This window comes from Rosa rugosa, chromosome 2 (genome assembly GCF_958449725.1).
Source record: "Rosa rugosa chromosome 2, drRosRugo1.1, whole genome shotgun sequence".
Classification (NCBI taxonomy): domain Eukaryota; kingdom Viridiplantae; phylum Streptophyta; class Magnoliopsida; order Rosales; family Rosaceae; genus Rosa; species Rosa rugosa.
The window spans coordinates 18,739,194-18,765,491 of NC_084821.1; the positions used below are offsets into that span (position 1 = coordinate 18,739,194).

At 40.1% G+C, this 26,298-nt stretch overlaps 4 protein-coding genes, 1 long non-coding RNA gene and 3 other non-coding genes across 11 annotated transcripts; 4 read left to right on the plus strand and 4 right to left on the minus strand.

Annotated features, from left to right (window-relative positions):
- Positions 1 to 2,309: 2,309 nt before the first annotated feature.
- LOC133733810 (vicilin-like seed storage protein At2g28490) lies at positions 2,310 to 4,485 on the plus strand. Its single transcript, XM_062161446.1, has 4 exons — positions 2,310 to 2,694; positions 2,849 to 3,030; positions 3,196 to 3,276; positions 3,471 to 4,485. Exons 1-4 carry the CDS (start codon positions 2,358 to 2,360, stop codon positions 4,284 to 4,286), a joined length of 1,416 nt encoding a protein of 471 aa, XP_062017430.1. The 5' UTR covers positions 2,310 to 2,357; the 3' UTR covers positions 4,287 to 4,485.
- Positions 4,486 to 6,405: 1,920 nt separating this feature from the next.
- LOC133731674 (uncharacterized) lies at positions 6,406 to 7,722 on the plus strand. The gene is made up of 3 exons (XR_009856755.1): positions 6,406 to 6,515; positions 6,599 to 6,740; positions 7,444 to 7,722. It is a non-coding gene; the product is annotated as an uncharacterized LOC133731674 (long non-coding RNA).
- Positions 7,723 to 10,712: 2,990 nt separating this feature from the next.
- LOC133728426 (vicilin-like seed storage protein At2g28490) lies at positions 10,713 to 13,533 on the plus strand. Of its 3 annotated transcripts, none has more exons than XM_062155840.1 (5): positions 10,713 to 11,061; positions 11,243 to 11,424; positions 11,567 to 11,647; positions 12,409 to 13,335; positions 13,408 to 13,531. In XM_062155840.1, the coding sequence occupies exons 1-5, from the start codon at positions 10,713 to 10,715 to the stop codon at positions 13,504 to 13,506; spliced, it is 1,638 nt and encodes a 545-aa protein (XP_062011824.1). In that variant the 3' UTR covers positions 13,507 to 13,531. The 3 variants fall into 3 exon arrangements, with proteins under 3 accessions (XP_062011824.1, XP_062011825.1, XP_062011823.1); XM_062155841.1 differs by having other exon boundaries at positions 12,409 to 13,235; positions 13,410 to 13,531; XM_062155839.1 differs by having other exon boundaries at positions 12,409 to 13,533.
- A 2,934-nt stretch (positions 13,534 to 16,467) lies between these two features.
- Positions 16,468 to 19,401, plus strand: LOC133731878 (protein disulfide isomerase-like 5-1). 2 transcript variants are annotated; one of them, XR_009856848.1, is made up of 5 exons: positions 16,468 to 16,677; positions 17,018 to 17,076; positions 17,178 to 17,353; positions 18,688 to 18,866; positions 19,043 to 19,401. XR_009856848.1 is itself a non-coding variant. In XM_062159319.1 (5 exons), the coding sequence occupies exons 1-4, from the start codon at positions 16,555 to 16,557 to the stop codon at positions 18,780 to 18,782; spliced, it is 453 nt and encodes a 150-aa protein (XP_062015303.1). In that variant the 5' UTR covers positions 16,469 to 16,554; the 3' UTR covers positions 18,783 to 18,791; positions 19,043 to 19,401. The 2 variants fall into 2 exon arrangements, 1 of the variants encoding a protein (XP_062015303.1); XM_062159319.1 differs by having other exon boundaries at positions 16,469 to 16,677; positions 18,688 to 18,791.
- A 279-nt stretch (positions 19,402 to 19,680) lies between these two features.
- Positions 19,681 to 22,799, minus strand: LOC133733531 (elongation factor 1-alpha). The gene is made up of 3 exons (XM_062161159.1): positions 22,641 to 22,799; positions 20,979 to 21,459; positions 19,681 to 20,885 (listed from the first exon to the last, which is right to left on the minus strand). The coding sequence occupies exons 2-3, from the start codon at positions 21,438 to 21,440 to the stop codon at positions 20,004 to 20,006; spliced, it is 1,344 nt and encodes a 447-aa protein (XP_062017143.1). The 5' UTR covers positions 21,441 to 21,459; positions 22,641 to 22,799; the 3' UTR covers positions 19,681 to 20,003.
- LOC133734996 (small nucleolar RNA SNORD25) lies at positions 21,640 to 21,724 on the minus strand. The gene has a single exon (XR_009858736.1). It is a non-coding gene; the product is annotated as a small nucleolar RNA SNORD25 (small nucleolar RNA).
- LOC133734994 (small nucleolar RNA SNORD25) lies at positions 21,799 to 21,882 on the minus strand. Its single transcript, XR_009858735.1, has one exon. It is a non-coding gene; the product is annotated as a small nucleolar RNA SNORD25 (small nucleolar RNA).
- On the minus strand, positions 21,946 to 22,029 carry LOC133734998 (small nucleolar RNA SNORD25). The gene has a single exon (XR_009858738.1). It is a non-coding gene; the product is annotated as a small nucleolar RNA SNORD25 (small nucleolar RNA).
- Positions 22,800 to 26,298: the final 3,499 nt, after the last annotated feature.

Below are 26,298 nucleotides of genomic sequence, written 5' to 3' on the forward strand. Positions count from 1 at the left end.
TCCCTCCAAGACCTTTGTCACAGCCCTCATGCCCATGGACGAAGAACCCACACCTCTTGTAGATCCTATGGCACGTTTTGTAACTAAACTCCAGAGCCATCGCCACCTCCGGTGAAAAGTTGTATGTGCGCCGAGCCCATATCTGATGTCGTACATCATGGATCACTCGGATCCTTCCTCACCATCGCCGCTTGATCGTACCGTACAAACCGCCCCAAATAGTTTCCAAGGAGGGTTAGGACTCGTTCATTGCGCATAACAATACGAAGCCCTGTCACTGCCACCCAAACCTCAAGGTAGCACAGCGATACCTCCTCCACAGCACAAACAACATTATAACCCGCCACCAGTAACATCGAATTATTATAAAACCAAGGGCCGCCATTGAGGACATGGGTCTTTGCCTCCTGCTCCTTGAACTGGAAAACAAAAATACCTCCCTCCTCCTGCCGGATCAAAACACGTTCTTTCAGTCTCCAAACACAAGAGATCGTCCTTGAGAATGACGATAGCACCACGCACTTCAGAGATAGCAGACGTCCACAGAGATAAAAGGAAGGATCAAGGTTCGAAAAATCGCTAAGCGCTAGTCGGACAGTGGCCAGGGGACTAGCGCCCAGACGCCTAGTCGGGTGCCTAGGCGGCGCCTAGGCGGTTTTTAATTTTTTTAATTTTAATTTATTTTATACCATATAAACATATTATAGACTTAAAAAATATATATAAACACTTATTATAATTTATAAATAACAATAATATGAATTTTCTATAAGGTAATTTCATGCATGTCGAACACATGGCTTGATTTTTTTTTTAAGTGAACACATGGCCGGATGATTCCCTATTCAAACACGAACTCACAAACCCAACGGATAACCCAAAATCTTCCAAACTCTTCCAAAACCAATTCGGACCTTCAATCTTTCAAAACCCAATCGCAGATCACCAAAATCAATTTTCCATGAAGAGAATCTAATCAGATCAACCAAACACAAGCCTTATTCTGCTCATCGTCCCAAACATCCATCCATCCACAACTAATTTCTGAAATGAAAACTCAATAACGGCGGCGAAAACATTGAGCTTGAAGAAGATGATTGTGGCCACCCACATGTTCCTTCGAAATAACGTTTATGAATCATGAATCAAAGTGGTCAAGGAGCCCACGATGTCTCAGCGATCGGGTATCAAGATCTGATGAGGAAGGGAGAGACATTTCAACACCGACGCCCAGCAAAACCCAGCCGCCTAGACGCCTAGTCGCCCACCTAGGCCAACTAGGCGGCCGCCCAAAACCCAGAACACCCACCCTACCGACTAGCCATTACTCGCGGCGGAGACCCACCGCCTAGGCGGCCGAGTTTTAGAACACTGGGAAGGATCATGGATCGCTTCACCACCCCCAATCAGATTCACCACAGCCGCCTCAGTCTGTTCAGGATTAGCCACCACTTCCCCCGCCATCATCGCAACCCAAACTGATCAATTTCTCTGCTAGAGGGAAACCCTAGCAAAGAGAAAAGTCGACTTGTATATGCAAAATAAGTTGCGTATACAAGGGACTATAATAAAATATACAGTTATACAAGGGACTATAGTAATTATGCTTCGTTGTAATCGAGTTATCTTTCTGATATGTCACCGCTCTGTCAAAACAAATGGAGTAGCCAGTAGTGTACTCTTTGCTAATTGGTGCTTGTTAGAATACATGTATTTTGTAGAGACTCCTGATATTATTTCGGGACGTTCTCTAGATGCTTATTGTCATCAGGGGTTTAGACTCAACGTCCCCCCCTTGTATTCAGTTTCATTAATCAAGGCTTGAGGGTAGCCATACAAGCCCTTTATTCTCAAATAAAATATACAGTTAACCAACATTTATCAAATTTGAAAAATAATTACTGAATTAGCCTCATTATTTTTTATACCTATAATTAAAAATCGTTTCCCCCTAATATAGTGAACAGTGTTCCTCCAATTGTTTTCCCCTGAAAAACACCCTTTGCAATTTGATGAAAACTATTTGAGACATTATTTGCATTTATTTGGTATTTTGATGTCATTTGAAGATGAACTAATTAATTAGTAGTGTATTTCGTGTAATTATTTGTGCAATAAGGATTAGTTTAGGTTAGACTTAGTTTTTGCAGTAATATCGGTAATAGATAGGCCCTTCTTCCTGAAGAGTATTTCTCTCTAGATCGGTGCTGGAACATTTCTCTGCACACATGGATGCACGACACTTGTCTCACGTTAACTCTTGCTCCCTTCTATTTAAACCTCACACCTCATGCCTCCACTTCACACAAACTCATCAGAGTATTACTGAGAAGAATAACTCAACAAATCAATTCAAAATGGGAAAGAGAGTGATGGTGAGCGTCCTGGTTCTTGCAATTGTGATGTGCTTTGGAGTCATGGCAATGGCTATGAGCTTCGATCACGAAGACGAGGACTGGCGAAGGGATCATAGAGAAGAAGAGTGGGAAGGGCACAGAAGGCATCGCCATTGGTTCCTTTTGGAACGATCTAGACTACTGCTGAGAACTGAAGCTGGGGAAATGAGGGTGGTGAGGAGTGTAGGTCAGAGAATGGTTGATAGACATATAAATGTTGGGTTTCTCTCCATGGAACCCAACTCTCTTTTCATCCCTCAGTACCTTGACTCCAGCGTGGTCCTCTTTGTCCACACAGGTATATGTACTGCTCTTTTTGTCTCATCGATCTCATCATCTTCTGATTTTAGTGTTGTTCGTGTGCTTATGATTACAAGTTATGCATAGATAATCTTATACTTCATTAACTACTAGGATTTTAATGGTACATTTATTATGGTATATTGTTCCAGGGCAAGCAAATGTGGGATTGGTACGCCAACATGAACTCGGAGAGAGGCAATTGAAGGCTGGGGATTTGTACAGAATCCCAGCTGGTTCAACATTTTACTTGCAAAATGTTGGGGAGGGCCAGAGACTTGAGCTCATTCTCAGCATTGACACATCTGATAGTTTAAGAATGGGTACTTTGGAGGTACCTACACCAATCATTTCTTAATCATAATAAATCTTGTCAATTAATCAGGTTTTTCCTAGTTGTCAATCCTTGTGCCTTTTGTTACATAGGCCCATGAGTGTCTAAATAACCTATTTTTTTTTTTTTTTTTGAAACGATTTTTTTGGTTTTTTACCTATGCAGAATTTCTTCATTGGTGGAGGAACCTACCCAAAATCTGTCCTTGCTGGGTTCGATTCTCAAGTACTCACAAGTGCATTTAACGTAAGCAAATCAATTACCTTGAAAAAATAAATCTTGTACTTGTCTTGGCAATCCTTGATTTCTAATCCTGATGAGTGATGATCATTAGAAATCCAACGGTTATCATGTTATCTAATTAGGTCTGAGACATACGTACATCAATAATCAATAGACAAACCATCTAAAGATCGAGGATTAATTTGTGTTCATTGCAGGTCTCATCTTCAGAACTAAGGCACATTTTGACAAGGCAACAAGAGGGTCCAATTGTATCTCTGAATAATTCTCAATCATCATCAAACCTTTGGACAAAATTCCTAAGCATGAAAGAGCAGGACAGACTACAAGAACTAAGGAAAATGGTCGACTTCCCACAAGAACAAGAGCAAACCCAAACATGGTCGTGGAGGAAACTCTTGACCTCTATGTTCGGAACAATCGAAAACGAGAAGAGGAAGCAAAATCATCATGAGCACTCCCAGAAGGCTTACAACCTCTATGCGAGGAGGCCGGATTTCAAGAACAACTATGGATCGAGCTTGTCAGTTGATGAGTCTGATTACTCACCGCTACAAAACTCCGGCATTGGCGTTTACCTTGTCAATCTTAACGCAGGATCGATGTTGGCACCACATGTGAACCCAGCTGCAACAGAATACGGCGTCGTTCTAAGAGGCTCAGGATCACTCCAGATTGTGTTTCCAAACGGAACCTTGGCAATGAAGGCGAAACTAAAACCAGGGAGAGTGTTCTGGGTGCCGAGGTACTTCCCATTTGTCCAAGTGGCATCTAACAACGAGCAACTTCAGATTTTCGGGTTCACTACCTCAAAGCAGCCGAACCACCCACAATTTCTAGCCGGTTCTAGCTCGGTGCTTGAAGCTCTAAGAGGTCCGGAACTTGCAGCTGCTTTTGGTGTGAGTGAGGGAAGGTTGAATCGTTTTGTTAATGCTCAGCGCGAAGCTGTAATCTTACCTTACAATGCGGAGAGGCATCATGAGTCACATGGGATCCCCATGGCGGACTGGTGAGCTTTAGGAATGACATGATCATCGCTTTTGATGAAGGACTTGGTCCGGCGAATAAGATCAATAGCTTTTTGTTTTTCAGGCTAAGAAGCTCTCGGGTGCTGCTACTTTGGGCACCCTCCTAAGAGCAATTTTGTTTAATTAGCCTCACTTTTCTTAGTAAATTTTCTTTTTACATAAAAGTCGTCTCTCGCTTACTCAATTTATTTTGCAATTAAACTGTTTTGTGCTCAACAAGAGAGGAAATTTATTAATTAAGAAAAAATAAAATAAAAACACTAGAGGGGGACATAAGAACCAAAACCCTCTAAGTAAATATTGTAAAAGAGCAAAATAAATGAGCATTAAATTCTTTAAAAGAAAATAATCAAAAAGCTTCAATGTGCAGATCCTATTCCTAAAAAAATAGCAACCCTACAGAGCTAACTTATTGAAATGGTTTAATTAGTCTGAACAGTTTCCAGCCTCCTTGATTTCTTCTTCCGTGCCTTGGGGCAGAACTTACTAAACTTATCATCATCATTCAAAACTTCATTATCCTTTTCTATATAAGTACAGCCAAACTCAATATCACGCTCCGTTTCGAGACTTTGTTGTATGCTATGGGTTCTTTGAAAGGTTTCATCGTCAACCATATTATGCTAAGATTTCCGAGGAAATAAACTTTCATTAATCATACTTGTGCCAACAGCCGAAGGACAAGTGGACAAAGCACGTACTCAAAGGCTCAACTCCAGCGTCACGTAATGCATTAGCCACAACTTCATTAATAAGAGCAATAAGTGCAGTAGGAACTGTAGGATCAGCAGGAGTAATATGTGCAATACGATTAGCATGAGCAACAGGAGAGTAGAATCAGTAGAACCCTACGAATGATTAAATAGAGCGAAATATATTATCACCAATACAAAATATTATGCTATTATAAAAGTCAGCATTTGTCATAGATCGAAAGAGGCACAAATTTGACTAGAGCAAAGCACAACCGTATTTTCTCGCTTATAAAAGGAAAAATTGTAGCAATCATACTACGCATCAAAAATGTTAGAGAGAAGAAACAACTCGCAATTGAGGCATTGCTCAGACCTGAAAATTTTAAGGTGTGTAAACTGCAAACTACACTCGACTCATTGGTGATGCGTGCGAAACATAAGGCAATATTAAACCTGAAATAAACCTCCAAAGGACAAAGGAGGTACGCCATGAACAAGTACCCAGTACCCATGCCACCATAGCTTGTTGCAAATGCTAACTAGAAAAGCTTTGCAATAATTCAGCCTGCAATAACAAGTACCCAGTAATGCGAAGGCTACTCCTTTCGGTCCTTTGTATTCTCTAAGAATGAGATAGCCATATTTACTATGAGGATCATTACCCAACAATCACCCAAAAGGCCAATAACTACGGTTGAAGAATAATATACATAATACGATAACAAGATAAGCTTCAAGTATCTACGAATGTTTGTAAGTTTCGAATTTTAGCCGACATTTGAGAAACTCATTATTTTTTAAATTTATCCCTCCATCCAATACTTAAAATGTAATACCCCGAAAAATCTAAATTAAATTCCGTGGATTTTTAGAATTGATTTCACGATAGTGGGAGCGAGTACGAGGCTTGGAGAAGTTGTGGAATTAGTTCGAACGATTAATTTTCGAAAACGAACGTTATTTAGGGGCTCGCGAAAGTTGACTTTTTATACGTTCAAAATTTGGGAAAACTTCCTTCATTAAAGTTGTAGAGCTCGTCGATACGATCGCGGGCATATGCGGAACGCAAAAATCGGAGTTCGTATGAATTAGTTATGATTTTTTGAAAAAGTTTTCAATTTAGTATAAAGCTTCCATTTTCGGAAATTTCCGAACATAGTTTCAGAATTTACAAAAATAGAAAAAAGCTGCTGCAGCCCTCGTCCCCGCCGGAAATCGCCTCTGATTTTCGTTTGGCCATATCTTCCTCCTCCGGCCACCGATCCTCACCAAACTTCTTCCATTGGCTTCGTATGGTCCTTGCGCACCTGTCTGTGGCAGCCTTGCACGGCGGCACGGCCCCTAGCGGCTGCGGCGGCCCGGTTTCGATTTAAGCTCGATTTTGGTCAACGCCGGTTTTTTCCTAACTCCGGCCACCAAAACTTCCGATCCTTGGCTCCATGAACTCCCCTCAACCTGCTGATCATCATACTAGGAGGATTGCACCTAGAGTGACCGGTTTCACGTTCGTCGGAGCTCGGTAAGTTTTCAATCCGAAACGAAAATCTTTCGATCCGTATATCTCGAGCTGTAGTGCATCGTTTTGATTGATTCTTGAACCAGTGAGTTCTCCTTGATGTTCTTAACAACTCTCTAGAAGGGATCGAAGCCTGAAATTGAAGTTTTGACGTCGAAATCAAGCCTTGCCGGATTCTGCAAATTTCGCCGGATTCTGGAAATTTTCCGGCCACCTCGACTGTTTTAGGTAATTTCAACCACTTCCGGTCATTTTCAGCTTACCTGATAGTTATGAAAGTTGTTAAGCATGATGAGAGGAAGAGGAGCAGCCCGGCCCCGACACCATTGGCGATGGTCGGCGGCGGCTCTGCCCTAACTCCGGCGTCCCTTTTCCGGCCACCTCCGGGGGTCAAAAATATAGTTTCTGTGCATTTTTAGATTCTATATTTCAATACGATCATTTCGATATATTATACGCAATTTTTGGATATCGTATGATTAAGTTATGAATTTTTAAGTTTCGATCGATTTCGATCGTTAGATTTGTGATCTGTGAAGTTAGGACCGTCAGATGGACTTGTAGTTTTGATATGATGATCTTATGACTGTCCCAGTGACTTTGTGTGGTCATGGGCGAAGATCCGACCGTTGGATCTTCGTATAAATGCAAAACAGTGATTAGCGAGGCGATTCGTGAGAATCCGTCCGTCGGATTTTCGTATAAATTTGTGGAGATGTTTGTAAGGACGATTCAGGAAGATCCAACCGTTGGATCTTCGTGATAATTTTGGAGGATGATCCTGAGGGCGATCCGTGAGGATCCGACCGTTGGATCATCGTATAATTTCGATCCGACCGTTGGATCATCATTAATTTAGAATCCGACCGTTGGATTGTTGTATTTGTGTGGTTTTTGAATAAATTGCTAAGTTAAGATCGTGTTGGATTAGGTGATTGACGGATCGATTTGGCGGACAATTTGTGAAATTGTTGTTGAGCTGTTAAGAAGATGCAGCTGGATTAGAGGTGAGTAAAATCGCACATGGTTCCTTCATGAACCGAAATTTAGTGATTTATATTGAATTATAAAGGTGTGGAAAATTGTTTTAAGAAAATAAAGATTTGTTTTGAAATAATATGAACTTGATCGACTACGGTTCATAGGGCTACTACTCACAGGTAAGGAAAATGAATTTAAGTATAAAAATGAATTTCTTGTTTTTATTGCATGTGAACTATAGATGGTATTAGTAGTCACTCTTGTGTAGGTGATTACGTATATATATATATATATATATATATATATATATATATATATATATATATATATATATATATATATATATATATATATTTACGTGAAATATATATTGAAAGTTATGACATTGTGTGATGTATTGAGTTGTTCGTGATAAAGAGTAGTTGAGTAAAGTGCGATAGTTGAAATGTGTAGACAAATTATATGTTAGTGTCAAGTGTTCTCATCGTGTGTCGATAATGGTGCCAAGTATTCTCATCGTGTGTCGATGATTGTGGCAAGTGTTCTCATCGTGTGTCGATGAAAGTGCCCAGTATTTTCATCGTGTGTCGATGATTGTGGCAAGTGTTCTCATCGTGTGTCGATGAAAGTGCCAAGTATTTTCATCGTGTGTCGATGATTGTGGCAAGTGTTTTCATCGTGCGTCGATGATAGTGGCAGGTGTCTTCATCGTGTGTCGATGATTATGACACGTATTATCGTAAGATTGAACCTTGGCCAAGGTGACAGGTTACGATTCAGTTAGAGCTCTAGTCTGTCTGCCATCATACTGTTTGAGGGATAACCTCAAGTTTTTATGTGTCTTTGAGTATGACATGCTGCGTGGAGGGGTTTTTATAACTATCATATACCCTTGAGTATATATTGGAAAGGGAAAGTTTAGTTGTTTGGATGGTCATGGTGAGATGTGAGTTGATTGATGTTTGAAGTGACGTTGTGCACTTCAATTTTTATACTAAGAATCACTTAAATTGATTTGTTCTTTAAAGTCGTGCAATTCCTTGTTTACTCATACGGGCTGTCAAAAGCTTACCGGGTTTGTGTTGTTGCAATCCCGGTACACTATTCAAATTGTGTAGCGGGTAATCCTACAGGTCAAGAGAATCAGGACGGAGATCGAGCTGCGTAGAGTAGCTGCAATCGTGTCAATCTGAATTGCTTTGTGAGCCGGTGAGGTGTGTTATGCTCATTTAGAGCTTTACAATATTTCTTGTGAGAGTGAATTGTAATAATTAACTCGAAGTTTACAGATTTGGAAATTTTGTGTAAGTGGTGGAGTTGTTTCTGAGAAAAGAATTCAGAACGTTTATTTGTCTAAGTTGTTTAATTCATGTTTCGGATTTTGAATTTATCATTCAAAATTCGGGGCGTGACATAAAAAGGGATTCATAAATCATAATTTTTTTTTTTGAAAAATATCATGTCGATATATTAATATTACTCAGGCCAGAAAGGACCATTACATATCCTCCCTCTACCATCTCTGGGCAGATAAAGAGTTTGTGGTAAAACCACAGCGATACATAGATTAGGTCCGATCATTTGACGGTACCCATGCTCACTTATTCAAGAAAGCCTATAAACTATGTTACAAAGACAAGTAAATAGGCTAGGTAAATAAAACCTAAATGAGACTCAGCCCTAGAAGGCTGACCCATTCCTCATGAGGCCCAACATAAGGCCCAAAGACCTCATCCCAGTCCCAAAAAGAGTAAGCAAGCCCAAAAGGCCCAGCCAATCTCGGCGCCGCGCAACCTTTTAGCAGCTCCGTGCCCGGACTCCACTGCCACCTGACGCTGCGACGACCACCAAGTGCAACCACAGAGACAGTTGCACCATCAGGACATCCCCACCCAAGCCATTGAACATCGAATCTGATCGGAACCAGATTGACGAGAAAGGCTGGATGAGGAGTTTGATCAGCCAAATCAACAGCACCAGCGCCGATAGCGTTAAAACCATCCACCAGAGCAGGAGCCATCCACCACTGTGCACCACCGCAATCGAGAGCCCCACTCCATCTCTGCATGCTTCACCGCCGGCAGCGCCCAAGCGGAGCCTCTCACCTCGTCTTGACGTCCCTGGCCAAGACGAAGTAGATCGATCCACAGTCCTCATTAAAACCAGGGCTTCAGCAGCAAATTGGGATTGAGAGAGGCCTAGCCTTGGCCTCGTGGAGGAGACAGTAGCCGTCATGCTCAATGAGTCCGATGACAAAGAGATTGGAATAGGTTGCCATCGATGATGGAGGAGAGGCCAAGAGCGCAATCCTAGTAGACCTCCAATGCGATCGCCCATATCCCAACACCCCGCGCCAGATCTGATCGAGATCATCTTGACAAGGAGTGCCTCGATTTGGGGTTGATCGATCTTGTTCCGTCCTTCGCCGGAGAAGACTAGGTTCCCCAGATCAGGTAAAGCAATAGGCAGAGGGCAATCAGGTTGCTCTATCTGCACTTCCATGGTGTTGAGTCGGAACCCGCACCATCATATTCCATCCTTTGTTGCTGTGTAATGGCCAGAGCCATGGCTGGCTTAGAGATCGGCTGTTGGTGGCCGGAGGTAGATAGCCTAGCCTCGGTGGGCTAGGGTTGAGGAAGAGCGGCGCTGCTCTCATAGGCTTAGGGCTCTTTCTAAACTACTAATTATTCATAAATCATAATTGAGTTCTTTACTAGCATTTTATAACATAAAAGCCTTATCCATTACACCATATAATTGAGTTCTTTACTAGCATTTTATAACATAAAAGCCTTATCCATTACACCATATTAATCGCCTTCCAAGCCACAATCCCAACTTTCATTGCTTCTAGGTCCTTTCAAAAAAAAAAATCATCCATATGTCTACGTGACAACAAGGTAAAATGGCAACCCGACCAGGAAAAAAAAAACGATGAAAAGAAAAACTCTAAATTGTGGAGAAGGGACACATGGAAAGTTGGACTCGTTCACTCCGACATGACTGTCACAGTGTGCTGCTGCTACTTCTTTCTATCTCCCATGTCTGTCTAAACCAAAACCCGCCACCAGACCTACCAGCTCTGCATGAATCCCACGTGTCTCCCTCACGTCTCCTACAAAATTCCACCGCCACTTCACCCACCTCATTCAGAAATCTCAGACCCCGGACATTCATAGATCAAGAACACAGAGAGAGAGAAAAAAAAAACATAGCAAAATGGAAAACAGAGTCATTAGCCTCCTGGTCATTGCGCTCATTATGTGCTATGGGTTGTCAGCGGCCGTTGGATTTTATCGAGATGAAGACTGGGGGAAGCAGAGAGAAGACCCCGATCAAGAGCAGGAAGAGCAAGAGCAAGAAGCGATGATGGGAGACGAGGATTGGTTCTTGTTGCAGAACTCAAAGCAGGTGGTGAAAACTCGAGCTGGTGAAATGAGAGTGGTGAAAAGCGTAGGTGGGAGGATTGTTGATAAGCCAATGCATATTGGGTTTATTACAATGGAGCCCAAGTCCCTCTTTGTACCTCAGTACATGGACTCCAGCTTGATCCTCTTCGTCCATTCTGGTATGCAAAAACATTTACTCAATCACCCTTTTAAGGGTTGCTTCTGAATTGTATTGTATTTGGGTTTTCTTCACATCAGTCCCGAGAGAAATATTTAATATTGCATGTTGGCTAAGTAGTAGATCCAAGATGGGGATTAAAACGCCATCGTTTTTCGGGGTTTGTTTATAATTGCTTGCAGGGGAAGCAAAGGTAGGGCTGATATACAGAGATGAACTGGGAGAGAGGAGATTGAGGGCTGGGGATGTGTACAGAATTCCAGCTGGTTCGCCGTTTTATTTGGTGAATACAGGGGAGGGTCAGAGACTTCACATCATCTGTAGCGTTGATACATCTGAGAGTTTGGGAATGGGTACTTTGCAGGTACATAATGTCTCATTTCATGATACTCATACAAATTAATTTAATTTCTTTATTAGGAGGTATTTTAGTCACAATTTTTTATCTTTATTAAGATTTATTACCGATAAATCTTTGTCCTCATTTTGGTATTTTACAAATGCAGTCTTTCTACATTGGTGGAGGATATAACCCAGCATCTGTACTTGCTGGATTTGACCAGGAAATACTCGAAAGTGCATTCAATGTAAGGCTTCACTTTGTACCACATTTTGTTGATTGTAATGACTCTAATTAATAATCGATTTGTTATAGTGCATGGTTGGGTTCTTAAGCATGGTTAATAGTTGATTTGTTATTCAGCGTAGTCACTAGAATATTGTTAGAGAAATGATAGCAACCTTCCCTCATCTATCTTTTCTTTCAACCTTCCTCACTTATTGTCTGCGAAGTGTCTTTTAACTTCACTCAATTTTATAAATTAAATGCTGTGCAAATCAATTTTTGTTTCTTTCAAATTTGCCCATAATTAATGCAATATTTCGTTTATAATTAATGAAAAGATCTTAACCTTTACATTATTCTTTTCCATTCATTTCTCTTCTTCTTTCCCTCTTATCATTTTTTTGTTGCTCTAACCTTTAAATAACGAAGCATATATATAATCTCTCCCAAAATTTGAGCTAAAGTCTTCACATTGTTTTTCTGGAATGGAAAAAAGTTCTCTAGGTTCCTCTTCTAATACTCTTTATTTGTTTAAACCCAATTTTTCAGAAATCTTTAGATCAAATCATTGCTATATATATAGCCGCACCCTTCAAATTATTAGCCAAACCCAATTCTATCATCCTATGCATCTCAATGGAGTGATTGCTAGCTAGTCTGCCTTTATAGATTCCCAAACCCAATGCTATCATCCTATGAGTCATGTCACGTTTCACCAGCGTACTGGCGTAAAATGGAGGATGGTAATTAGGAGATCAATGACACAATGTGTTGCCATTATAGGTTACATCATCAGAACTAAGTGATTTCTTGTCAAGGCAACAAGATGGTCCGATTGTATATGTGACTGATTCACCTCATCCACCAAGCCTTTGGTCAAGATTCCTAGAGCTGAAAGAGCATGACAGACTCCAAAATATGAAGAAAATGGTGGGCTTCACAAAAGAACCTGATCACCAAGAAGAAGACCAATCATTAGCATGGTCATGGAGGAAGCTTCTCAACTCTGTGTTCGGATCAAATGACAAGAGAAGAGACGATCCCGATACTTACAAGGGAAAAGGAAAATCTCATGATGCTTACAACCTCTTCAAGAGATCTGCAGATTTCAAAAACGACTATGGCTGGAGCAAGGCACTTGACGAATCTGATTACTCGCCACTAAAAGACTCTGGCGTTGGTGTCTTCCTTGTCAACCTTTCTGCAGGGTCAATGATGGCACCACATGTGAACCCAATAGCAACAGAGTATGGGATTGTATTGAGAGGCTCTGGCACAATACAGATTGTATTTCCAAACGGAACCTCGGCAATGAATACTAAAGTTCAAGAAGGAGATGTGTTTTGGGTCCCAAGGTACTTCCCATTCTGTCAAATTGCATCAAGAACTGGTCCTCTTGAGTTCTTTGGATTCACCACCTCGGCACGCAAGAACAGGCCACAGTTCTTGGTTGGTGCTAGCTCTGTTCTTAGGGAGCTCAGAGGACCTGAGCTTGCAGCTGCTTTTGGTGTGAATGAGGATCGGTTGAGTCGCATTGTTCATGCTCAGCGTGAGTCTGTGATCTTGCCTTCGGTGCAAGCAGCTCCTCCTTACAAGGGGGAGGAGAGAGAGCCAACCCCGGAGGAGGAGACAGGGAAGCAAACCCCATACAAGGAGGACGAGAGGAGGCAGGAAGACACGAGGAGGCGGGAAGACAAGAGGGAGCAATCAGCTGAGGAAGATGAGAGAAGGCAACCCCCATACAAGGAAGATGAGAGGCAGCAGTCGCAACAGGAGAAGCAGAGAAGGCAACCTCCATACGGGGAAGGGGATGTGATGTTTCAGAGGCTCCCAAAGGTGATCAAGAGTTTCGGGAATGAGATGGTTATGGGTTTTGATTGAGAGTGGTGGTGATGGTGGTGAATAAGATGATGCACAGGGTTCTTTGGGTTTTTAAGGCTGTTAGGAGTTTATCTTATGCGTGCAGTTAGCTTTTGTTTTTGGTTTCATTCTATGGTATGTTCTGTTGTGGCTATGTGCATAAGAGTTTCGTGTGAATAAAAAAACAAATTCTAGTTTTAATATCCCTGGTGATCATGAGAATTAAAAGAGTGCTTTGTAACACCTAACCTTGAGAATTTTTTCTTTCCTTTTCTTAACTTCCCTTTACCGCACTTGCTTAATTTTCCTAATGCATGGAGAAGGCCTAGTGCTAAAAGGTATAATTGATGAGACAACTATATTAAGTTGGATACTATCTATCTCCAAGATAAATTGTATGTCTGACGTCTAAACCGAGAAACAAAACTAAGAATCGATCATGGAAACAACAATTGGGAGAAAGAGGAAGGGGAGGACCCATACATTAGAAGCCGAAGAAGAAAATCGTATGCTAAAAAAGAAGATGCAAACAACACGGGGGAGAAAGAGGAAGGAGAGAACACATACATTAGAAGAAGAAGAAAATTGCAGGCAAACAAAAAAAGAGAAAAGCAAAATAGACGTGAGTTTCTCCAAGAGGCGTAAAGGGTTGTTTGGTAAGGCTGCTCGTTTGTGCAAGGATTTCAATGACACACGAATTGCGGTTCTCGTGGTTTCGAAAGCAAGTAGACCTTATGCTTTTGGACACTCTTCGGTGGATGAAGTTCTCAATGATCTCTACCACATTCAACCGACAACTACTGAATCTGTCGAGGGGCTCAATCTGATGAGGCACCAACACGAGCAAAAAATGTTGATGGTTGTGAAGGAAGAGATTGAGAACGAATTGAGAGCCTGTCAAACTGTTGAGGGACTTGCATCGTTGAGAGAAAAATATTTGAAGCTTGATGAAGATATCAAAAAGAGGTTGAGAAGTTGTTCCTCTGAAGAAATCAGTTTTGAGGGTGGTGTGATTGATCAGAAGTACAATATCGACATCATTAATGTTGGTGATGAGGAATGTTCTTTAGGGTCAAGGCATGAAAGTAACTATAATAATATTTCAATGGCTGGTGGTCTAAGATTAGATGGAGACACTGGTGGTGAGGGGTATTGTTCTGGGTTAGGGCATAGGGGTTCAACTACTGGATTTAGGGGTAATTCTTTGCTGGCTTCAACTGAAAGTGATTATGGTATTCATAATGATGGTTTAACAATAAATGGAGGCATTGATGGTGATGGATGTTCTTTAAGGTTATGGCATGATGTTGGTGATAATTCTTTGCTAGCTTCAACTAACTATTCTGTTAATGATGGTGGGTTAGGGTTAGGGCGTGAAGTTAGTGGTAATTCTTTGAGGGGTTTAACTACTGGCATTAATGGTAATTCTTTGTGTTCAACTACAAGTAATTATGGTGATGATGGGGGTTTAAGATTAAATGGAGATATTAATCTAGACGGTTGTTCTTTAGGGTTATGGCATGAAGTAAGTGATAATTCTTTGAGGGATTCAACTACTGACATTAGGGGTAATGTTTTGTTGGCTTCAACTACAAGTAATTATGGTGTTGATGGGGATTTAAGATTAAATGGAGACATCGATGCCGAGGGATGTTCTTTAGGGTTATGGTATGAAGTCAGTGACAATCCTTTGAGGGATTCATCTACTGACATTAGTGGTAATGTTTTGTTGGCTTCAACTACAAGTAATAATGGTGTTGATGGGGATTTAAGATTAAATGGAGACATGGATGCCGAGGGATGTTCTTTAGGGTTCTGGTATGAAGATAGTGATAATCCTTTGGGGGATTCAACTACTGACACTATTGGTAATGTTTTGTTGGCTTCAACTACAAGTAATGATGGTGTTGATGGTGGTTTAAGATTGAATGGAGGCACTGATGCTGATGAGGGATTCTCTTTAGGGTTAGGACATGAAGTTTATGGTAATTCTTTGGGGAATTTTAAAATTTCTGGTGACTTTGATGATTCACCTCCAGCTTGGGTTTGTTCTTCTTCCAATGGTGCCTCGGAGACGGTGGAGTCATCATCAGATTTTGTGCAATCCAATACCAACAAGGGATATTACAGCTACTTGATGAAAGGAGACATAGACAGTGGTCCTTACAGTTACCAGGACTCATGTAACTTTTCATTCTAATTGAGGACTATCATATATGATCCCTTTCCTTCTTGCATGATTTCTATTTCCCTTTGGCTTGTTATTAATTAGAAGGTCATGATTTATATCCAAAAGTCATTTATTAAATCAACGAATTTGTATAAAAGCTCTTGAATATTAAAAAATCTGTGGATAGATTGTGGGTTCTTCTTTATCGGTTCACACGATATGGCATAGTTTCAATAAATAGTTTTTGAACCAAAAACCCTAATAGAGCTCTTGCGCTCTCCCTCACAATCTCACCGCCTTGTGCGGCCCCCTTCTAATTCCTCTTTTTAAATCTAGTCCAGAGGCAAAGTGGCCGGTTTGGATTTTTAACTCTCTTACACTCTCTCTTCCAATTTTGATTTTGCTAACTTTGGATTTCAATAAAACTACCGTTTCTTACACTCTCATTTCCAAGCAGTTCTTCAGTACAGCCGTCGTGTCACGTGTGTGATGTAGCAGGCCAATAAAAGAGCGAGAGATAGGTAATTTCAAAATTTCACTCAACACATGCAATCACAATTTAAGTATAAAATTTTGGAATGAAGAATCACAATCGGCGGGCGCACCACCGTCCCACGGCCAGCCACACCAAAAGCTTTCTCCTCATATTCCCAATTTTGATTTTTAGCAAATTGTGGGCCTCCCACAGTCATCTAATTTTTTTCGAAACCGGCCTCAGGCCCAATTTCCTCGGGTGTAAAGTTCAGCATCAGGCAAACACAGGACTATGTCACGTGCAAGGCACGTGGTTATAATCTAGGCAAAACTTGGTTTAGGTATTTGGCCATCTGGGCGGAGTTGTGAAATTGGTCCGTCGTAAACTAATTTTCCCCTGAAATTTGTCATCTTTGGTAGCAGCGATGAAAACCCAATTAGCAGCTTCTCTAATTTTCATGCCCCTTCTTCTTTTCCTTCTCCCAAGTTTAACAATTCATACCAAAGCTGAGGTTATAACCCTAACCGCTGACACCTTCTCCGACAAGGTAAACCCTTTCAAATTCCTCACTTATTTGAATCCCAAATCGCAGATCCATTCTACTTTTGTAGCCCCAGATTTGTTTCAGTATTTACAACTATCTGGGTTTGATGCGGATTATGCCCAGATCCTATATTGCCTTAATCCCTAGTGTTCTTGTTAATGTTAGGTTTTTGCTTTCAGTCTAATTAGTGATCAAGTCTTTGTATCAATGGAATGACAACTGTAAACAAAAAATTGGACTAGAAGTCTATAAATTTATGATTATATGGAAGAACAAGGGGTTGTTTTGAGTAGGATTTAAGATAGTGTTGCTCATTGTTTATGTGCATATGTGTTTTTTCCAGGTGAAGGAGAAGGACACTGCATGGTTTGTCAAGTTCTGTGTACCATGGTGTAAACATTGGTAAGTTTTCCTGTCTTTGCCGAGTCTAGGATTGAGTTCGGACTTATTAAGTTGTTGTTGGTACTAAGTGCTTGCAACTGATATATATAATTGCTTTTCAGTAAGAACTTGGGGTCATTGTGGGAGGATTTTGGGAAGGCAGTGGAAAGCGAAGATGAAATAGAGGTTGGGGAAGTGGATTGCAGTACGAGTAAACCAGTGTGCTCGAAAGTTGATATTCATTCTTATCCTACATTTAAGCTATTCTTTGATGGAGAAGAAGTCGCCAAATATCAAGGTATGATTCTGATTCTGCTACATGATCATGTCCTACTTGATCTGAATCTTAAACTTATAATAAAACAGTATTGACTCATAGTAGTATAAGGCTAAGTTTATCAAACTATGCCCTGCAAGTGTCTATGCATTTCTTCTCAATGGGTTTATCATATGGCACAGGCAAGTCCTTACAATTTGCAAGTCTTGCTTGATCCACTTTCCTCTGAAGGGCATGTTTACTTGGGTCTTTGGAGAAGCATATGCTACTAGATCTCATATATATTTATTTATCATCGCGTACATTTATTTGTTGATTCAGATTCATTTGGGGAATCATTATAATGTCTTCTGGACAACTTGAATGATCGGATCGTCAATTATTCTGTAGTTTCATATAATATTACTCTCTTGATAGTTGCGAAATCCTGAGAATATTGTACATCAATAAGATTGAACTCATTATTAATAAGAAGAATAAGTATATACTCATATGGTTAGCTCTAGGTACTGAAAGAGGCAATACATAATGTGCAATTAGTTGCTATTGTAGAAAAGGTATACATCTATGTAGTTTTATATGTTTTGGGTCTCTTTTCATTTCCGGTTGGAGAGGGAGAAGTTGAGTGAATGTTGTGTAGTGGTTTAAGTGCAGACAATTTCAGTCAGTACCTTCAAAAGACTTGATGCCTCGTTTAGTATGTTTTTGGTGAAATCATATATAGAAACTGTTTGCTTGGTGGCATTGGTAAACAAAACACAATGGTTGTCATCTTCACATGATGTATAAAAATGTCTATGAAGGGAAATAATTTTTGTAGGTGTCTTGTGATAGTCGATGTTTATACCTCAGATTATAGTCAACTAGTCTTGGTAATATCCAAATCTAGTTGGAAAAAAAAAAACCATTTTTGTATGACCAATGAGGTGTTAGTAGGAATGGTCAGGCTCTTGATATGCTCCCATGAGGTCTGGGTTTCGAACCCACCACAGTACCTACCTCGCTATTTTCTGAAGTTTTGTACCTCCTAAAGATGTTAGGGTTCAGCAGGGACCCAGGTGTCGAGCCTGGGTCTGTGATGCGGGTTTGGGGGGATCACTGGGTATAATAAATCATTTTGTATGTGGATAAATTATTATTTTGATGATTTGATCTTTTGTGTCATCATTGCAATGTGTGTGTGTTTGCCAATCAAACCATTCTCCCTTGAGATTCGAATTAGGTATGGAACTAACAGTTTTGTATGCTCTGCATTGGTTGATTAAATCAATTGCAGGCACTTAAGTCAACTTGTTTGAATATCTTTGTCTAATCTATTATCTCACGTAGTTATTGTTTCTTATGCAAATGATCAGGGCCGAGGGATGTTGAATCACTTAAGAATTTTGTCTTAGACCAGGCTGAAGAAGCAGCAAGAAAGGCACATCTTGGCAGTGATAAAGAGTTGTGATAAGCTGAGGTAGATACCAAATTTCTCTTCATAGAGCTTTCTCAGTTGTACCACAGTATAAGGTCCTTGGAACCCCTTGCAAAGGTGGAGTATGAAATCTACTTTCAAGAAAATTCTCTTCATTCACTTTATACCCTGCCAAAAATACTTGGGAGTACACTAATCGATAATTATCCATAGCATGGTGTATCTTCTAAACTGGTTTTTATGGCTGCTTTATCCATTTGTTTGTAATAACTGGATGTATTTATCTGCTGCAGATGTGGGACTTGTGTCGGAACACATTGACTGGATGCTGGTATATGCTTCTATGGACATCCGCTGATTCTCAGTTTCTCACTAGCTGGCAGAACAGTCTTCTGGTGTGGTGAAAGCTAATTACAACTGATGAATGGAGGAGCAGCTTGTATTCATGAATGGATTTCCACATACAGATATTGTGTTTGTCATTACTCATTAGCTTAGCAAAGGTGTTCGGCCCAGATTTTAATTATTGTAGAATTCAAGGTTGAAAAACAATTGTGAACCAATTATTAGAGGTTCCCCATTTCCAAACGTCAATTTATCATCGTATGTGAGACATCTTGCTTCTGAAATTAAATGACCTATTTATGCGAAACGTGAGCTGCATAATAACCTTGCCTAATGCAAAATGTGAGATGGAGAATAACCTCAGCCACTAAAGTGCCCAACCATCTAAATTGGCACATATTCATTATGAAACCCAGTATAGTTCATTCTAGGCGATGCAAAATGAAAATCTCCATCATTGATTGCTTTTACCGAACTAGTCTGGAAGAAATTTCCAAAAATCAACCTTCTTGGAGATTGGGGCAATAGGCATAAACGAACTTCTCTTGTTCTGAATATGGAGATTCAACAAAAAGCCAAAATAAGATGATCAACAGAACGAGATTTTAAAATGATAGTCATAGATATAAAAGTTACAACATTAAGAAGCTGTTCATCAAGCAACAACACAACTCACCTCAATGTATAACCGAAAAACACTGAAATTTAAAACAAAGAAAGCAACACAGATCGCCAAGCACCCAGAAATACATCTAGATGCTCAACTCCTCCAACCAAGGCTAGAGGACTGCGATGCAAGGTTTCATATGTGTCCACAAAACTTCCAGAATAACACAAAAATATTCAAATGGAAAGTGCATTAAACAAAACTAGCCTAGCTAAGGGTAGGACTGACTTCATTGGCACATCTCACTTCTTCTTAGCAGCAGACTTGGTCACCTTGGCACCAGATGGATCCTTCTTCTCAACACTCTTGATGACTCCAACAGCAACTGTCTGACGCATGTCCCTCACAGCAAAACGACCAAGAGGTGGGTACTCAGAGAAGGTCTCAACAACCATGGGCTTGGTGGGAAGCATCTTAACCATACCAGCATCACCATTCTTCAAGAACTTGGGCTCCTTCTCAATCTCCTTACCAGATCGCCTATCAATCTTGGTCAAAATCTCACCAAACTTAACAGCAATGTGGGAGGTGTGGCAGTCGAGCACTGGAGCATATCCATTTCCAATCTGGCCAGGGTGGTTCATGATGATGACCTGTGAGGTGAAGTTAGCAGCTTCCTTGGCAGGGTCATCCTTGGAGTTGGATGCAACAAAACCACGCTTGAGATCCTTGACAGCAACATTCTTCACATTGAACCCAACATTGTCACCGGGAAGAGCCTCCAGGAGAGCTTCGTGGTGCATCTCCACAGACTTGACTTCAGTAGTCAGTCCAGTGGGGCCAAAAGTCACAACCATACCAGGCTTGATGACACCAGTCTCAACACGTCCCACAGGCACAGTTCCAATGCCACCAATCTTGTACACATCCTGAAGTGGGAGACGGAGGGGCTTGTCTGAGGGTCTCTTGGGCTCATTGATTTGGTCAAGTGCCTCAAGGAGGGTAGGGCCCTTGTACCAGTCGAGGTTGGTGGACCTCTCAATCATGTTGTCACCCTCGAATCCAGAGATGGGAACAAAGGCAATTTTGTCTGGGTTGTACCCAACCTTCTTCAGGTAGGAAGAGACTTCCTTCACGATTTCATCGTACCTTGCCTTTGAGTACTTGGGAGTGGTGGCATCCATCTGCATACATTTAAAAGACAGGAGTTAGAGCTACTCATCAATAATAACAACCACAATGACTGATACCATAACAACTGAATTAGAAAGGCTCACCTTGTTACAGCAGCAAATCATCTGCTTGACACCAAGAGTGAAAGCAAGCAGAGCATGCTCACGGGTCTGACCATCCTTGGAGATACCAGCTTCAAAACCACCAGTGGTGGAGTCAATGATGAGGACGGCACAATCAGCCTGGGAGGTACCAGTAATCATGTTCTTGATGAAATCACGATGTCCAGGAGCATCGATGACAGTGCAGTAGTACCTGGTGGTCTCAAACTTCCACAAGGCAATATCAATGGTGATACCACGCTCACGCTCAGCCTTGAGCTTGTCCAACACCCAGGCATACTTGAATGACCTTTTGTTCATCTCAGCAGCCTCCTTCTCGAACCTCTCGATCACACGCTTGTCAATACCACCAAGCTTGTAGATCAAGTGACCTGTGGTGGTCGACTTGCCAGAGTCGACGTGGCCAATGACCACAATGTTGATATGGAACTTTTCCTTACCCATGATGAATTGTTAGCAAAAACTGCAACAAGAAACCAAAACTTATCAGCATTTATTTCAAACAATGCACTAATGAAATCATTATTTTTCAGCAAAAATTATCAGCATTTATTTCAAACAATGCACTAATGAAATCATTGTTTTTCAGCAAAAAATAGACAACACAGAGGATTACAATGCAGACAAACAAGACATACTGCTGTAGAACTCAGTCCCTTAGATGTTCAAAAAGATGTGCGATCATATTCGCATATCATTACAGGTCTGTAGAACTCATCATTGTTGCTACTAATACAGAACATATAATAAAACACATTGTATAGACCAAAAGAAAACCAAAAAAAAAAATACAGCAGTACTGCAGAACTCAGTCCCTTAGATGTTCAAAAAGATGCGATCATATTCGCAAATCATTACAGGTCTGTAAGAACTCATCATTGTTGCTGCAATACAACAAAAGACTGCAGACAAACAACACATAGCACAGAAAGATATAATGAAAACTACTGCAAACTCAGTCCCTTAGATGTTCAAAAAGATATACGATCATTTTCGCAAATCATTACAGGTCTGTAGAACTCATCATCGTTGCTACTAACGCCTAAAACAACTAACTCCAACCCTCCGATAATTCAAACATCATCAGTCAAAAGATTTTCAAAATCTCAGAAAATATAGCTGCTTCATCGTTACTCAAATAGACAACAAAACCACTCGAGATTAATATAATCAACAAAGCAACACCTATTAATTTGGCTTCAAGGGAACGAGTCACATGGAACTAATCAAATCCACAAACCAGATAATGAAGCACAATCCAAAATTTCCATCTAAATTTTGAAAAAAAAAAATGCAAACCACAAAACAGTTTCAAAAACACAGCTCAAAACAGATCTTCCTGCATCAGCCACATAAATCTACACAACTCTCCTCATCAGGAAACTCAAACTGTAAATCTCAAAAAAAGTAAAATCAAGCTGACCTAGCAGTAAATCAACTAAAACGAACTAACAATCTTCACAAAAACCACAGATCTAACCACACACAACAACCTCACACCAAAAACAAGTTCATCAATTTTCTTCAGTGAAAACCACAGCAAATCACATAGCTCAAAGTCACAAACAGATGCACAATCATACACAGCATATAATCAAGAGCAATAAACGAAAGCCACAAGAGAAAAAGGAAAGAGATCTGGACCTGAGGCTGAAGACACTAGAGGGGAGTTCTCTCTCGCCGACTTGAGGTGAGAGCGAGATAGATAGGAAGAGAGGAAGAAAAATGTGAGAGGTTTCGGACTTTAAAGAGGAGCGAGTCCTACTTCAGTCGACTAGGGTTTCTTTCACCACCGTTAGATCTTGGTGCGATTTACTTCAACGGCTGTAAACTTGTCTCCCCCCAGCGGCTGCCCTAATCCTTAGTTCCTTACACACTTTTAAGGCGTTGTTCTCGCTTGCTAGGCATATTCCCTTTTTCTTCGCTTCAATGTCCTTCTTGCCCCTTCCTTCTTTTTTATCTTTTTCGTTAGATTCATTTATTTGGACCAGGCAGTTCATTTTCTCCTATATTTGTGTTACCATAATTGTTTCACTAATAAGTTATGGTAAAAAGTGTATGAACAATGATCCTCGTGTTCATGTTCAAAGAGAAAAATGATAACTACTCGCCAAATTTGGTGGAGAAGTGTAATAGGATGAGAGATATGCGAGCTATTTCCATTTTTATGTGGTAGAAATATAATGCATAGAAATTGAAGTTTCTAAAGAGTTGTGCCTAGCATTGAAAGAATGTTGACAAAAAAAAAATTGTATGTGCACATCATGTGTTCATGTACATTAAGATGCAATCATGCAATACTAATACCAATTGCTGAAACTCATACATTTACCAAATCCAAAACTCAAAAGAAATGTATGTCAACATTATGCGTTCAGTAATAAATAAATTGTCTTTTTTATGGTAAAAGTGTAAAACCAATGATTATGATATTCAAAGAGAAAAAATGATAAGTACTCACCAAATTTAGTAGAGAAGTATAATAACTCATGTGTTAATAGATAAATGCAAGCTATTTCCATTTTTATCCGTGAGTTCTGCTAATGAGTAATAAATATTTAATTTTTACTCATAACGTAAATCACATAACGCGTATTATTCACACAAAAAAATCACATAACGTGTATATATTGAATTAAATGAAAGAGTAGGATGAATAGGTGACTACCATTCTTCTTGAAAGATTGTCAACTAAAAGGAAATGTGTGTGCGTACCAAGCTATATGTTCATGTTCATGGATTTACCAAATTCAGAACTAATGTTAGTATTTTATGAAGAATATTATTTATGCATGTATACATTTTTAGCTCATATACCAAAAAAACACTAATATTGGTATGGGTTATTCATTAGCTCAAGTCTAAACATAGCTTCAATAATCATAATAACAAAAGCTAATAATCAAGATTGATTATTTTGAAATTCTTGGTCAACCATATTTTAATTTTGAAAGACCATGTTCCATATTCAATATTACTCCCTTTTTATACGTCAAATTCAACAATAAATTAGATAAAAATTAAATTACGAGCTACGTTTTCGAGAGCCACAAATTTCTTGCTCAAAACATGGTCAAAACTCTTTATAATTTATTATTCTATTTTCACTGTAATGTTTTAATTTAATGATTATAACAAACTTATAACAAATATAATTTTAAATAAATAATATTTAATTACTGCACTTGGGCCTTAGCGAAATGCTAGTTTTAGTGACGTAGTATGGAGCATGGTTGGAGCATATTAACTCCTCATTAAAAGGCGTTAGCAAAATGTGTAGTTGGTTGTGTCACTTGTGTGTTTGGCAGCTGTGATGACTCCTACCAAGTTTTTTTTTTGGTCAAATAGTTCATTCATTTAAACAGAAATTTACTACAAATGTAGATGTGCATACGAAAGTAAGAGTCCTAGGCCCAAAAGCCCAATAGACAAAAGCTTAATTAACCTACATCTTACAGAAAATAAAAAACCGAGGCCCAAAAGCCCAACAGTAGACTAGCCGCCATGGCTGCTGACCACCAAGTTGCAGAGAGAGTAACATCGACCAAAGCTTCACTTCCAAATGCTAGAGGTTTGTCCACCATCATTCTCCATACCCGAATAGTCCGAACAAGAAGGACACAAGTATCAAAAAACATAAAAACGGCCGTGGTGGTGGTGGAGACCATCGAGCAACACAACGCCATTGGTCCGGCGACGTCCATAAACTTATGTGGAGTATCGGTTCGGCAGCTATTCCGAGGAGTTAGGTATATAGACCCAGGTCAAGCATAAGTGTGATGGTATAATAGTGGAAAAAGAAAAAGACGGGGTACAGGATGAAGAGGGGAGCTGTATAAGGATGAGAAAAGTGAAAATAAATCTGGGCATTTAGAGAGGAATTGGGCTGGAGTAAAGAGAACGATAAAGAAAATGAGACATAAAGCCTCATATATGAGACAAAGCTTAGGGAAAACACACCACAAAGAAGGGTGGAGACACACCACAGAGGGTGGAGGCGCTGTCAACTCTCAAAACTGCAGAGAGATGGGAACCGACGGGGGTCTGGGGAAGAGCTTTGGAAATGATGACTCTTACCAAGGTTAGGTCTTATTGGGTTCTACTAAAATAGGACTAGGTACCAGTGGTGTACTAATTTTATTCGAAAAAGTATTTTACTACTCGTCGTGGCATTTTTTTTTTTTTGACTAAATTTAGTTTATTACCCTCAATTTTAATCAAAAATCATGTCAATTTCTGATATTTTAATTTCACCAGCAACACTCACATGTTTATCAATTTGATCAGTCTAGTCCAATCCGTCAATTTTGATCATTAAGTGTGACGTGGCTCAAAATTGACGGATTGAACTTATCAAATCGGTAAGTATTAATGTGTTGTTCATGAAATTAAAACATCAAGGTCTTAGATTTTCAATGTAAAGTTCATGGCAGTAAACTGAATTTAATCCTTTAATATTTTCATTTATAACTAGGGCAGAGCCCTACTAGGTAATGAGGACAAAACTGACCCCTACAACTATATGGACAATATAGTTGGAAGAATACTGAGTGTGGCTTGCTAAATTGATAATTCGAATGATGTTATTGTTAGACTTTGAATTGTTTGGCAACTCCAAAAGTTTGGTTTATTAAAGCCTCTCGTTGATGTTATTGATTTTTCTCATTAAAGCCTCTCATTGTTTAGTGTGTTGGTTCTCCATAAAGTCTTACTTGGTTTTTTAGCCTCGTTATTGGTGTGTTGAGATTCAACATGAGTTCTTAGTTACTGTTTAAGGAAATCTCTCTTTTATGTGTTTGGCCCAAACTCTAGGTTACTTGACCTAGTAGTAATAGGGTTAAATTAGAAGGATCTAGATTCCTATTCAATGTACGATTACTTTCCTTGTACGATTGAGATTCTATGCATTGTAATCCTCTATATAAAGAGGCCCCTATTATCAATGAGAATACACAGCAAATTCCTCTCAATTTCAGTTTCTCTACAACACGTTATCAGCACGAGCCCTAACCCTGAAATCCTAAATTCGTAGCCTTCAAATCCCAGAAACCACCGCCGCCCACCTTGAAGATCTCAACTCCAGGAGTCCAGAACCGGCGGCCCCGCCCCCAGAACCGGCCGGAAAATATCCGAACCGGCCACCGGAATCTTCATGACCTGAACCGGCAGAAAAAAAAAAAAAAAAAAGGAGGAAGCCACAGCCCAAGTCCAACTGCTGCAGCCCAAGTCTACTTGCTGCAGCCCAAAACTTGAGCCCACTTGCAGTAGGCTCCAAGCCGCCAAGCCAAGCCGCCAAGCCAAG